The sequence below is a fragment of the Chelmon rostratus genome, chromosome 11 (genome assembly GCF_017976325.1).
Source record: "Chelmon rostratus isolate fCheRos1 chromosome 11, fCheRos1.pri, whole genome shotgun sequence".
In the NCBI taxonomy this organism is placed as follows: domain Eukaryota; kingdom Metazoa; phylum Chordata; class Actinopteri; order Chaetodontiformes; family Chaetodontidae; genus Chelmon; species Chelmon rostratus.
The window spans coordinates 883,663-897,843 of NC_055668.1; the positions used below are offsets into that span (position 1 = coordinate 883,663).

Consider the following 14,181-nt stretch of genomic DNA (forward strand, 5'->3'; position numbering starts at 1 on the left):
GATTTACAGTAAATAAACACTACCACTACATCTGCCTCATCAAGACAGAAACTGCTGATGAGGATAAAAATGGTGTTTTCCTCAAGATGAAGGAGAGATACTTGTTGTACTCTTGAGAACAATGGCCCAAGCCAGAAAATGAGTAATGGCTGGCATGCGTTGCATAGCTGGAACAGTTCTAGCAAGAATAACAAGATAGCTGAAGAGAAATGAAGCTGAAGTAGTCTGCCTATGGACCATTGAGAAATTTATGGAAGCCCAGTTACCCTAAAGACAAAACATCTGATGCAATAGTGGCTATTCTCAGGTTAAATGGAGATCCAGGTCAGTTGAGAGGGACTGAGAGTGAAAACAGGGCGGTAAGCATTCACAAGGTGAGGCCACAGGAAACAAAGAACTACTCCACATGCACTTAGTCCATTTTACAGATTGCCATTTCAAAGTTGACAAATTTCTATAACTGTGACAAGAATGGGTACATTAAAAAGGTATGCAGTTTCAAGACACAGACAGAGAGTGTCAGGAAATTCACAGGGCAGAGGACTGTAAAAGAAACGAAGACACAGATTTTGAGGAGTTTTCTATTTTGGCTTTCACAAGTGAGGATGCTGAACTCTATAAAGCATCATTCTCTGTAGCTAATGTTGATTAAGAGTGGGGCTGGGACTTCAAGGTGTCAAGAAGAAGTTGGACATTATGTCTGAGTCCGCTGGGTTCATACTTAGGTCGGGTCGTTCTGTCAAGAAGTGGGGACTTTGGGAAACTATGAGGGAACCCAGATGCAGACACAACGGGGACGTAGATTCAAAAATAAGCACATTTATTAAACACAAAGATAATACAACAAAAACCCAAACTCTGGGAACTATGATAAAGACACATTATGGGAAAAGGAGTCACACAACAATGAAACCAGTGAAACATGGCTGCACTCGCACATCCCGGACAGCAGCGTTGAGGTCCCAGGATACAGTTTGGTACGGGGAGACAGAGACTTTTCCAAAAGTCTGAAGAAAAAGGGTGGCGGACTTGCACTTTATGTCAGTGAGAGGTGGTGCAACCCCGGACATGTTAGCGTGAAGGAACGTCTCTGCACCCCCGACATTGAACTGCTGGCTGTGGGAATGCGCCCGTACTATTTACCGAGGGAGTTCACGTCCACCATTGTTATCGCTGTTTACATCCCCCCGTCAGCTGATGCAGCGGTAGCCTGTGACGTCATCAGCTCCACCGCCGCTAAACTACTGACTGAACACCCGAATTCATTCATGGTTATTACAGGTGATTTTAATCATGCCTCACTGAACAACACCTTAAATAACTTTCATCAGTACATCGACTGCCCCACCAGAGAAAATAAAACCCTGGATCTTCTTTATGCCAACACCATTGACGCATATGACGCCACTGCCCGCTGACCTCCTGCCACCTCTCAGATGCCCCCTGCCTCCCACACACCCACACTGTCCCAAATGGCTAGCACCAACCCCCAGCATTCTCCTGTCACCTCTCCATCTGCCCCCCCTCCTTCTCCTCCTCCTCCCCTTCCCCCACTGAGGACACCAGCATTAACCACCCAACTGTGACTTCAGGCCAGGTAAAGAGGCAGCTGGAAAGATTCAATCAGCGAAAGGCAGCAGGCCCCGATGGCATCACGTCTAGGATCCTGAAGACCTGTGCTAGCCAGCTGTTTCCTGTACTGGAACATCTGTTCAACCTGAGCCTGAGTCAGGAGAAAGTCCCGAGGCTGTGGAAGACGTCCTGTCTGGTTCCAGTCGCCAAGAAGCCAAGGCCATCTGACCCAGCTGACTACAGACCAGTCACCCTCACATCCCATGTGATGAAAGTCCTGGAGAGACTGGTCCTTGCCCAGCTGAGTCCACAGGTGAAGACATTCCTGGACCTGCTGCAGTTTGCAGCCCCATTTAGGGGTCGATGACGCTGTCATTTACCTGCTGCAATGAGCCCATATGCATCTTGATGGTGAAGGAGGCACTGTAAGGATCACATTCTTTGATTTCTCCAGTGCTTTCAACGCCATTCAACCTCTGCTAGTGGGTGAGAAGCTGCGGGGATGGGTGTTAACGACTCACTGATCTCCTGGATTACTGACTACTTGACAGGCCGGCCACAGTTTATCCGTCTGGGCAGCGGGCTGTCTGATGTGGTGGTCAGTGATACAGGAGCTCCACAGGGGACTGTGCTTTCTCCCTTCCTCTTCACCTTATACACCACTGACTTTAAGTACAACTCTGAGTCATGTCACCTGCAGAAGTTCTCTGATGACTCAGCTGTTGTCGGGTGTATAAGAGAGGGAGAGGAGGGGGAGTACAGGACACTGATAGACAACTTTGTTGAGTGGTCCCAACAGAACCACCTGAGGCTGAACATCAGCAAGACCAGAGAGATGGTGATCGACTTCAGGAGGAAGAAGACGCCTTCACAGCCACTATGGATCAAACGGGAGGTGGTGGAGGAGGTGGAAGACTACAAATACCTCGGAGTGGTTATCGACAACAGACTGGAATGGAAATCCAACACAGAGACTGTGTACAAGAAGGGGATGAGCAGACTCTACTTCCTGAGGAAACTGAGATCCTTCAACGTGTGCAGCAAAATGTTGGAGATCTTCTACCAGCCTGTGGTTGCCAGCGCCATCTTCTTTGCTGTTGTATGTTGGGGCAGCAGCATCAGAGCCAGCGACACCAACAGACTTGATAAGATCATCAAGAAGGCTGGCTCTGTACTTGGACTCAGACTTGAGTCTTTTGAGACTGTGGTGGAGAGGAGGACGCTGAATAAACTGCTATCCATCATGGACAATGATCAGCACCCTCTCCATCACACAGTGGACAGACAGCGAAGCACTTTCTCCCAAAGGCTGCTACAGCTCTGCTGTCGAAGGGACGGATACAGGAAATCTTTCCTGCCGCATGCCATTACACTGTACAATAACAGCTAAAAAAACAAAAATACAATACTTTGTACCACTACTGTTTGCTACTTTTGATATTTCAATTATTATGTATATAATTTTTACTGCTTGCTATTTTGATATTTTATTCTGTATAGTTTGCTCTTTTTAGCCCTACTTCACAAATTTTCACTTTTTTCACTGTGTTATGCTTACAGTCATGGTACACTTTATTTTCTACACACTGCCATTTGCTGTAGATATTCTTTTCTATCTATCTATCTATCTATCTATCTATCTATCTATCTATCTATCTATCTATCTAAGAACATAGGGAATGAACACACATGAACACAAGACACAATGGAGCTGGGGTTAAAGTCACGCTGAGGCAAAAGTTTCTCTGGTGGTCTGGCCAGTGGCCAAAGACCAAGGTGGAAACTCTCTGGAGGCTGGCGGTGAAGGTGGAGCCCTTCTGGAGGCCAGCAGCGAGGGCGAAACCCTTCTGGAGGCCGGCGACGACCAACAAGGCTGGAAGCTGGCGACGGGGCCGCAGGACAGGAGGCCGACGTCGGGACCGCAGGGCTGGGGACCGGCAGCAAGGCAACAGGACAGAAGGCCGGCAACAAGGCAGCAGGACAGGAGGCCGGCGGCGAGGAGGACTGTGATTCTGGCCGAGGTAGTCGCTGCAGCTCTGGCTCAGGAGGCGGTGGCAGCGGCATCAGCAGCTCAGGCCCAGGAGACGGCAGTTCAGGCTCAGGCTGCGGCTCTGGCACTGGCGGTGGCGGCTCTGACACTGGCAGCGGCTGTGGCACTGGCGGCGGCGGTGACAGCGGCTCTGGCTCTGGCGACGGGGTCAGTAGCGGCGGCAGCAGCCACGGTAGCGGCTGTGGCAGCAGTGGCTGCGGCAGCGGCTCTGGCACTGGCGGCGACAGCAGCAGCAGCTTTGGAGGCGGCGGTGGCACAGGAGGTGACAGCAGCTGGGACTCTGGAGACGACGGCAGACTTGTAGGCTGCTGGCTAGCCGACACCTTTGGTCGTCGGATCCTCCGCTTCCTCCTTGCAGGAGCTGGCTTGTTACGGGTGGAGGGTGGCTTGATGGCTAGGGCATCATCTGCAAGGAACGTGGCTGGGGACTGGCGCTTCTTCCAGACGGGGGAAGGATCGAGGACCGGCAGAGGTCCCCAGTATTGGGCACCCAGGATATATTCCTCGTCTGATCTATAGGGACGTCTTCATAGTTGGACATTATGTCTGAGTCCGCTGGGTTCATACTTAGGTCGGGTCGTTCTGTCAAGAAGTGGGGACTTTGGGAAAGTATGAGGGAACCCAGATACAGACACAACGGGGACGTAGATTCAAAAATAAGCGAATTCATTAAACACAAAGATAATACAACAAAAACCAAAACTCTGGGAACTATGATAAAGACACACTATGGGAAAAGGAGTCACACAACAATGAAACAACACAGGGAATGAACACACATGAACACAAGACACAATGGAGCTGGGGACTAAGACAACACAAGAAACTCTCTCAAACACAAAACGTGGCAGGACTAGCGACAATACAAGGAAACACTCACTGGGAACATGGCACGGACATGAACAAAGACAACAAAAGAAAAAACAAACAAAGGGGGCTATGGCTATGACTGGGACTGTGGCTAAGGCTGTGGCTGAGGCTAAGGCTAAGGCTAAGGCTGTGGCTGTGGCTAAGGCTGAGGCTGAGGCTGTGGCAGATGGAAAGGGGGCAAGACAACAAGCTAGCGCAGACAAAGACCCGGCAAAGACAGGGGGGAAGACACAGACTTAAATACACAAGGAGGAAACACTAATGACACACAGGTGGAACCAATCAGACCATCACATGGGAGGGAAAACACAGGAAGCAAAGCAAACCAAAGACACATAACATGAACCTTCAAAATAAAACAGGATGCAACAAAAACCAGACAAAGACAACACACAATGGAAACTTAGCAAAAAACTGACGTGCATGGCACGTGTCATGACACAAGTTGTATCATATCACAGGGGGAACACAGAAGGACATTATCAGATCTGCCACTGAAGAGAGCTAAGGTGAAGCATAAAGCTAAAATGGAGGTTGCATTCCTGTTTTGGGACAGATCACAGCCAATGTGGTCTGTGAGGGTCAAATTAAGGACTATTGTTGGTTAATGGGATGTGCTTTGCTGTGGCACAATATAGTACCACTGTAGAGACTATTCAGAGGACGTGTCACTTGGAAATGGTATGACTGGGTGCCTTTGTTAAGTGTAAAGAACAGCTGACTTGTGACTAAGTCTTAGTCCACTATGTTCCCAGTCTGCCACTTACCTTAGCATGTAATGTCTCCTGGAATGTCTGGACAAGAATTAATTTTCTGAAGTTCGAGTGAAATGGGTCCCATAAGATTGACATGCTAATGGCGCTAACCAGACTGCAGCAGGAGTACCAGTAGTGTAGTATCATGTGCTTCATGTAGACATGGCTGAACTCACACTGGACACAAATGTCGTTATGATGTCATCTTCTGGGAGCAGACAGGAGAGCGACAGAGTGCAGTAAGAGGAAGGGTGGGGGTATAGTGATGTTTGTAAACTACAGATGGTGTAACCCAGGACACATCAGTGTTAAGGAGCAGCACTGCACAAGAGATACAGAGATACTAGCTGTGAGCATTCAGCCTTATTACCTCCCAAAGGAGTTCTTGCATGTCATTGCGATAAATGTGTGCATCCCCCCGTCAGCCCTCCTCCTTCTTGCTTCCCTGTCTTCAACTCACTTTCTTCAAAATGACCATGTAGTTCTTCTTGTGTTCCTCCTCTTCAAACTCAAAGGAACTGAATATGTTTGCAGCCTGGCTGAAATGGCATAAATGAGCAGGTAGACTTGGAGTTCCAATTCCTGTCTGTTAAACTTGGTGGCTTCTGAAGCGTAAAAAGCTTCTGAAGCCAAGCTTGCTGTTGCTTGCCACTGCTTCTAGTCTTTATGCTGAAATAGGCAAACCATGTCCTGTCTCAAGCTCCATACTTTACGCACTGACATGGGATTTCATCATCAAGCGCCTCGTCTCAGTCTTGGAAAGCAAGCAGGTATTTCCCAAATTGTTGAACCATTGCTTTAAGAATGAATTTCCATGTCAGTATACAGTCTACAGCATACAGTATCTGTCTTTGTGTGTATTAAATAAAAGCACATAATAACAATGACCGTTTTTACATAAAGATTTTATTAGCTTATACATACATCTCTGGTTATAATAATTAGTTATATCATACCAAGAAGTCAAAAATAATAACTGTAGTTAGATATTTAGAAAACTAAGCAGATATACTACTCTTGACTTTTAAAAACTTAAATTCCTTGTCTGGCTTCATCTGTCACTAATTCTAAAAAAACTGACAGAGTGAAGAGCTTATAGTTTGGATTCAGGATAATGTATGTGTGCATGTCTCTAAGTGTATATTATTGTGAGCCACTGTGTGTGCACCAACTAAAATGTCATATTTTCGGCATAGGACAACACATCTTGATCATTTCATCTGGTGATGAAAACACCAGAGAAAGTAAACATTCTGGCATAAATTACCTCACCTGTTTGGGTTGGGACAGTCATCCCCTCATGAGCACATTAAGAAGCTTGTTATTGTGTGAAAAAAGCATCTCATTGCTGGGGGGAACTGTATCAGGGTTCCCCCTGGCACCCCCTTAATGGCGCCCCTACTTAGAAACCTAAGAGCACAACACCTGTTTTGGCTTAAATGAAGGCAGTGCTGAATGATCCATATTGTATTATAATTTTTTTGGTGAAAATTGTTTTCAAATTGCAAAAGGTATCATGACTTCTTGACGTCTGCTCTCTGCATTTGTGTGTGGGCAAATTTTTGCATGGCCAAATGCCTTTACTGGAGAACAAAAAACACTGCATTATTTTCGATGTTTGAAAAAAATGAGTGTGTGTCGTTTTGTTGTTTATAAAACACTACACACAACCTGGAGCTAGGTAGCCCAATCGTAATCAAGTGAAAATGAGAGACAATTGGTGAAGAGTGGTAAGAATTTCCTATATTCAAAGCTGTGAAGCAGCTCATTCTGTCAGTCTGTGAAGCTGAACGGACAAGTTGTAGCTGCTTTAGCAGCTAGAGTGAAGAGCTGCAAATGTATCATTAAGTATTGTCAGTCCAAGATCAAGACATTATCAGACTTGGTTTACAAGCAGTTTGTAATTTTAACCATAACTTAACAAATATGCAGCTGGTTTCAATCTAGGCAATCTTGAATGTCATGATAACATTTGAATATTATTTAGTAATGTAAGTAAAGTATATCATTAATGTTGTATCCTAATTAACGTGGTGAAAATGTGTACAGTTTCCTTTTGAAAACACCATTTACTCGGCTGTTGTTTTTTTCTCTGACTAAAAAACCTATTTAGTTATAATCAGAAATGACTCGTCTTTCCCAATAAAGCTATATGAAGGAAAATATATACGATTTAATGAGATTTTAAATTTGGCCTGGAAGCATTAAAGCCTAGAAAAACTGAAAATAATGGTGGTGGATAACCACTGTACAGCCCACAAATCCAGTCCAGATCTTGCTGTGTCTTCTTGCATCTACAACATCACATCTCCTTAAAATGCAGTGATAAAATGTTGCACAAGGTATGTTGTCCATGTCTAGACACCCAGGAGTGTTGAAAAATGACAAACACACACACACAGCACCATATATATGGCTGAAAGCTGATTCACAAGGTTTAAATTTTGTAACACTGTTGGTATACGAACGTACCCTGACACAAAAGCTGAACAAGGAGCATAAAATCAGCAATTATTTCCCCTCCCCTAAACAAGAACACATTTGATTCCCCCACACATCCCTTTTTGTTCTCTCTGCAGCTCTTTCACTTACAACAGCCAACAACTGGCTTAATCCCTCATAACTACACAGGAACACAATTCACACAGTAGTTACACATACCAAATATGTCGACAGAAACTTGTTAGCTTCTCTGCTTATGCTCATCAAACTGAAGCTAAATGCTAATTCTGCTGGTAACTGCTGTGTCAAACTTTGTTAATTTGAATTAACTGTGTGGTTGTAATTCCAAACAGATTGTATGCTCTGAGGAAAAAATGTTTGTTCATCTGAGGTCTTTAGAGTGTAATTGGCTTTTGGTGTAATAGTTTGGAGTGTAAAACTATTGCACTCATCAAGTTAAGGGCTGTAACTAACAATTATTTTTCTGATTGTTTATTGTTTAGTTGTAGAATCATCTGGTCTATGAAATGTCAAAAAATTGAGTGACATCTTGTCATGTTTTGTCTGACCAAAACTGAATATCTGACAAGCTGGAACCTGAGAATGTGGATCATTTTCACAAACAGTTAATACATTATCAAACTGATTGATTATATAATATTGACTATATATATAAATATAAGTATATATATATATATATATAGATTGACTGAGCTATTAAATGACTAATCGTTTCAGATCTAATGAAGTTTTCTGCTGTGAAAAATCTGATAGGGGTTGAAACACAAGTGCTTAGTCAGGGTTTAAAAAAATCCTCAGGTTAGGTGGGGATGCTTGTGTCGAGCTGAGATACAACCGACTGTAGCTATTGAAGCTACCACAAATAGTTCTCTATAGGACAGAATGATGACGTAAAAGGCATTGTCATCACTGTCATCTGTATCTAGCAATTTCATGAACTCACTGTAGCTGTTTCTTTCTTTTATTTATGTTATACTAACAAAGTAGTGTCAAATATATTCATATCTTGTTGTGTAGGCCAATTTTCATTCATAGCACCACTAACAAACTTTGCTAGTCTTGGCCACACACTGCATTTATGAAAATGTTTCACAGTTAAAGCCAGTGGTGAAGGAATTCTAATGTAAGGCAGCAGTACAAGTCTGTGGTTTTAGACAGCTCTGCTGTGGCTGTGAGAGTAATCAGTAATGATGAATCAGTGTGTAATGAGGCTTGTATTCATTACATTAAAACAGAGCTGCAACAATCATCATTTTCATGATCAATAATTTGTCAATAATTTTTCTCAATTGAAATAACTTTGCCTGTGGAATGTCAAATTCTATCCATTCCATGATGTCCTCACTAGTTTTGTCTAACTAACAAAATCCAAAACATATTTAAATTACAGCAAAAAAGAGACTAAGAAACCTGTCAATTAATTTTCTCACAACTGACAAATCACCTAATTGCTTCAGGTCAGGATGGAAATTTGAATGTCAGAATGAAATTAAACTTTAAACTAGCAGAGATTCAGTTACAAGCCACAAATACCGAAAGCTGAAAAGGAAAGACTTGAAGACGCTTTCACAATGACAAGTTTAGCTGCTGTAGACCGTTATGAGTTGGCATCGGTCAGCCCTGCTACCAATTGCAGGTCAATACAATTTCCCACTTTTGTGTGTGATCTAATATCTCATGTGCAGTGAGGGATTACCATCAAAATTTGGGGGGCACTCACTTTAACTATGACATTCAAATAAAGTGGCTTAGATAATCTAGCTAAACTGAATTGTTTAGATGTTGTGTTTCTTGCCCTGTTGGACTTGCAATGCTGCCATACTCCCAGATCTCAACAATTAGTTTGGTGAGTACAATGTGAAAGAAATGACAGAAAAAATGGTTAGAGCCACAAACATAAGACCAAAATTGGAATGAAACAGCATTCCTCTGTTAAATAACTGAATATTACTCTCTCAGTTATAATGACTGAATAATGTAATGTAATTCCTTTTGTGCTTTAATCCCAGGTCCAGGTAGTTGCCATTGTCACATGTAGTATTACGTTTTAAAATAACTGGCATGCTTGAGAAGAGAGTGGGCTGTACCCTCCAGTGTTAGCATGTGAAGTTACTCTTCCATGTACAGCTTCTTTAATTCGGCAGGTTTCTATCTTTCCAAAGAGGTAGGACTATTTTGTTGGCAACACAAAGATTCTTAGCTGTCTCATTTATTTTCTTCTCTTCATTTTGGCAACGCAGGTAGGAGCATCTGCCCATCAGAACAATGACATTCAGTCTTTTCTGGTGGTCCACAGGAAGTGCATAGGAGCAGCAGCAGCAGACAGGGCAGAGACAGTGTTCAAGTGTTTCCAGTGTTTTGCCTCTTTGTCGCCTTTCTCATCTGTTCCTTCGCCTTTCACTGCTTGATTTTGAATTTCACGGTCATCTGTCTTTCCATCCATTCTCCTAATAACCTTCTTCTGCTCTCTCTAGGGTGTGTGTTGTCACGGCAGCATCTGATCAAGCAGCATATTATGGTCAGGAGGAATCAAAGCTGAAAGACAAGAAAGAAACAGTGCAATTACTGAATGTGGATGCATGGCTGTGCATGTGTGTGTGGAGCCTGTACTCAGCAGAATGCAAGGATCCTTCTTCTCCAGTTGAAAATGGAGGCTGATTTATTTTCCCATTAAGAACTGCTTCATCATTAAATATTAACCCTGAGCCATCGCTCACCTTCCAACCTATTCATCACAGCAGGGGTCACACCAGGGTGACCACTCAAGCACACACACACAAACGCACACACACACACACACACACACACACAAACGCACACACACACACACACACACACAAACGCACAGGCACACACACACACACACACAAACGCACACACACACACACACACACACAAACGCACAGGCACACACACACACACCCTTAAAATCCCTTAAAATCAGTCTTCTCAATCAGCTTCTTACTATGAGTTTTGGGGTTTTATAAAAACGTACAACTTTTTGTCAAAATAAGAAAAAGCTTAGAGATTTCTCTACTTGCTAATTTTGTTTTTATTCTTACTCATTTGAAGTGGGTGGGGTTCAGTTGGATATTTCATCAGAATTCAGAAACATTTGAATAAAAAATTTAGATGAACTGAGGACAGGTTTAGGGTTGTTTGCTCAGACTGCCAGGATACTATTAATCAAATCAGCTAAAACCACACCCACAAATTCCTGATGATGCAGAGTTTTTGACTGTTTCTTAATAGATTACTGCAGGGATTATGTATTTTTGTAGGCCAACACAGCAGTTAGAATCTTCCTGGTTCCCTCGACAAAACACCAATGGAATCTTTCCATTCGATTTTTGAGCATTGCAGAAAATAAGCTCAGTGGCAAACAAAAGTTTAGGATACTTACAGGTTTTACTTAGTCAGAAGTAAACACCATTTTCATGATTTTTGAAGCATAAATCTATTTAAAAAAACCCACTGACTTTGAGACTCAGGAAACCGAAGTGGCATTTCCAGGTTATAGGACTCATTTCTGCAGCACTCTATGAAAAATACTTGATGTTTTTCCCACCTTTATCTTAATTTATTCATAAATATTTAATATTATAATTAAAGGATCAGCAATAGCTCAGTCGTATGGACTTGGCTTGGGAACCACTGGGTGGCCAGTTCAAGTCGAGCATGGACCACAGGACGGAATGGGGACTGGTAGCTGGAGAAGTGCCAGTTCATTTCTTGGAGACTGTCAACGTGCCCTTGGGCAAGGCACCAAACACCTAACTCCTTGGAGTGCCAGCAGTTTGGAAGCCCTGTCACTCTAATATCTCACCTAACTAATGCATGCCATAGGTAAGGGCAGGAACGTAGATTTACTGGTAATTCGAGAGCTTTGCCTTTGGCTCAGCTCCTTCTTCACCACGACACGACGCACAACGACCGCATTATTATTTCCCAATGAGGGATTAATAAAGTATGTTCTTCTTTCTTGTTCGTTTTCAGCTGCTTTAAGCTACACAGTCAATATAATTTTTCTTCTTACTCCACCAAAATGATTTGGCATTGTAGAAACTGTTTTAATCTCCAGCACTCAGTGGTTCAATGACATCATGTCTTTTCTAAAGCTGGAGAAGATCAGAAATTCTTTGAAAGGGAATTCTGATAAATTTTATAACAAGTGGCTTCCCTTTTTAACATTCTTTCACTCTCTGCAGTCTATGCCTCCTGATTGATGGACCCCAACCTCCTTTCCTTCCTTTTCTTCTTATCTTTATCATTATTATTAATTATTAATCATCACTATAGTTACCTAGTCAGTTCCTTTGATTACCTTGAACCTTTTGTTGGTTATTATTTTGGAAACCTTGCACTTTTTGTTTGTAGCCTTTTTGATAACCTTGCACCTTTTGTTTGTTACTTTGGAACACCAAGTATTGTGTTTTGTTTTGTTCCTGATCAAAGACTATTACCGCCTGAGAGCTTGAACTTTCCTTGGTCATTTCTGTTCTTGCATTTGAGTTCTCCTTCCCACAAGCCCTCAGGCTTGATAGCTTCCTTGTCACCTGACCGAAAGGCAGATTTTTTTTTGGGTTGTCAATAGTGCCCTCATCAATCACCACATCAACAATACATTTGATGTATGATGTCACTCTTGAGTACATTCCATAAGATTGATGCGGTACTCCTGGGTGGTGGCATCTCTTTGCCAGTCTGTGCCTATAAAGCGGTACCACAGAGCTGCTGTGGCTTAACTTTCAAGACCTTTAGTGCTTTTTCTCATGGTTTGACTGTTCAGCTGGCAGTAAGTAGGCATGGGAAATTAGTTGTGATAATATGTCACATGTGTTTAAAACTTGCAGCGGAGGTGCATGTGACTCACCTGTCCCAAAGGTTTACACTCCTACACGAGTTGCTGCAGCAACCAGCAGAGATCAGAGCTGTGAAAGAAACCATAATAAATGATCAATAATCAAATCAAGAGAAGCAGTCATTGTCAAACAGGTGTGGGTATTTGTATGTGACTTTCAACCACTGGCTGGTGGCTTCATCACATAAACCAGTTGGCTGCTTGTTAATCCAAACACACATGCAGGCACACACAGTAGAAGGTGTATCTCCTCACTTTGAGCAGCTTCACTGAATGACAGACTCTTTTCTCTGCTGTCAATCCACTGATTCCTGTCATGGATGGGCAGCTACTGGCAGCACATCCTGTTAACCATCATCCTCTCCGGTACTTTTTGTGAGAGTTACCGTAGATAAGTCAGTCTATCTAAATTTGTTTTGGATGCAAAACATATTTTTAAAATTATTATGCATTCAGTTTAGAGGGGAGTTTCACTTTCAGTTGCAGACCTCCTCTGTGCAATACGAATATAAATATAAACTCTCAAAGAGAAAATATGTATTTACTGTATTGACATGGTAAAGCAGATGCTTATTTTCCTTGATCCAGTTGTGACCCAGTCTTTATGTCAGCAGCACACTTGCGGCTGAATGATGTGGCAGTTGGTGGGAACACAGCCAGCCATGCCAAATGCTGTTAGTGTCTGCCACACATAATTACACTGATTAGAAAGAAAAAGTTGAAATGTACATTTCTGGTGAATTCTGTTCTAATTCAATGACAGCAGCTCTTTTGTTGTAGCAACAGAGAGTTTGAGACAAGGATGTCAGCTCAGCTTGATGAGTTAAGACAATTTCTTATCTGTCAAGCAAACTGGTGAGTGTTTTACACGTCACCCAAACATTTCTCTCACTGTCCATGTGCCAAAGATGTGAATGTTGATTTGATTAATACAGACTGGATGTTAACAGCATATCTCAGCAGGGCTCTTTCTTTTTTCAGTGATATACTAAGGCCTGTATTCAAATGAACCTGAACTGTCACAGTGTTAAACATTTTTTTTTTTTTTTTTTTTTTTTGCAATATGTCTTGCTCAGCATTCACACCACTAGCAAGCTAAATTGCCTTTGGTTGAACATTTTATATTGAGTTCTGTACATTCCAGTCAGAAATTCTGCAGATAACAGGTTAGATGCATATGCCTGCCATTCGCATGTCACAGGAATTATTGCACATTTCAAAAGCTATACAGTGTAGGGCTGAATGCTCATAATCAACACACCCACTTCAAAATCACCAAACCCAGCAGGCAAGTTACCAGCATGGAAGGGAGATTCTGCTTAGACTGTAGTGAACACTAATCATACTGCTGCAGCATAACCAGCCGTTTCTGCCAGTCTGCCAAACACAACTCCAGGTCAGCATGTGGCAGAGCAGCTGTGGAGAGGGAGAGAAGCTGACCAATTACTGTGGTCATTTATCAACCCTAAAAAACATTTAACCAGTCAGTGCATGTGTGTGTGAAGATGATGAATACTCTAATTAAAGAGCAAACACTGATAGTTCTTTGGAACAACCCTCGATGTTCCTCATGTTGGTCTGCTTACACCTCTGGTTGTGTCTCAGTGGTC

At 42.8% G+C, this 14,181-nt stretch overlaps 1 protein-coding gene across 1 annotated transcript in view; it reads right to left on the bottom strand.

Moving 5' to 3' along the window:
- Positions 1 to 4,016: 4,016 nt before the first annotated feature.
- LOC121614222 (coiled-coil domain-containing protein 85A-like) overlaps positions 4,017 to 14,181 on the bottom strand; it is a 60,622-nt gene continuing 50,457 nt past the window's right edge. The window contains exons 3-4 of the mRNA XM_041948036.1: positions 12,584 to 12,641; positions 4,017 to 4,221 (exon numbers count right to left, since the gene is read on the bottom strand). Coding sequence (XP_041803970.1) covers positions 4,017 to 4,221; positions 12,584 to 12,641 — 263 coding nt within the window. The remainder of the gene's footprint in view (positions 4,222 to 12,583; positions 12,642 to 14,181) is intronic.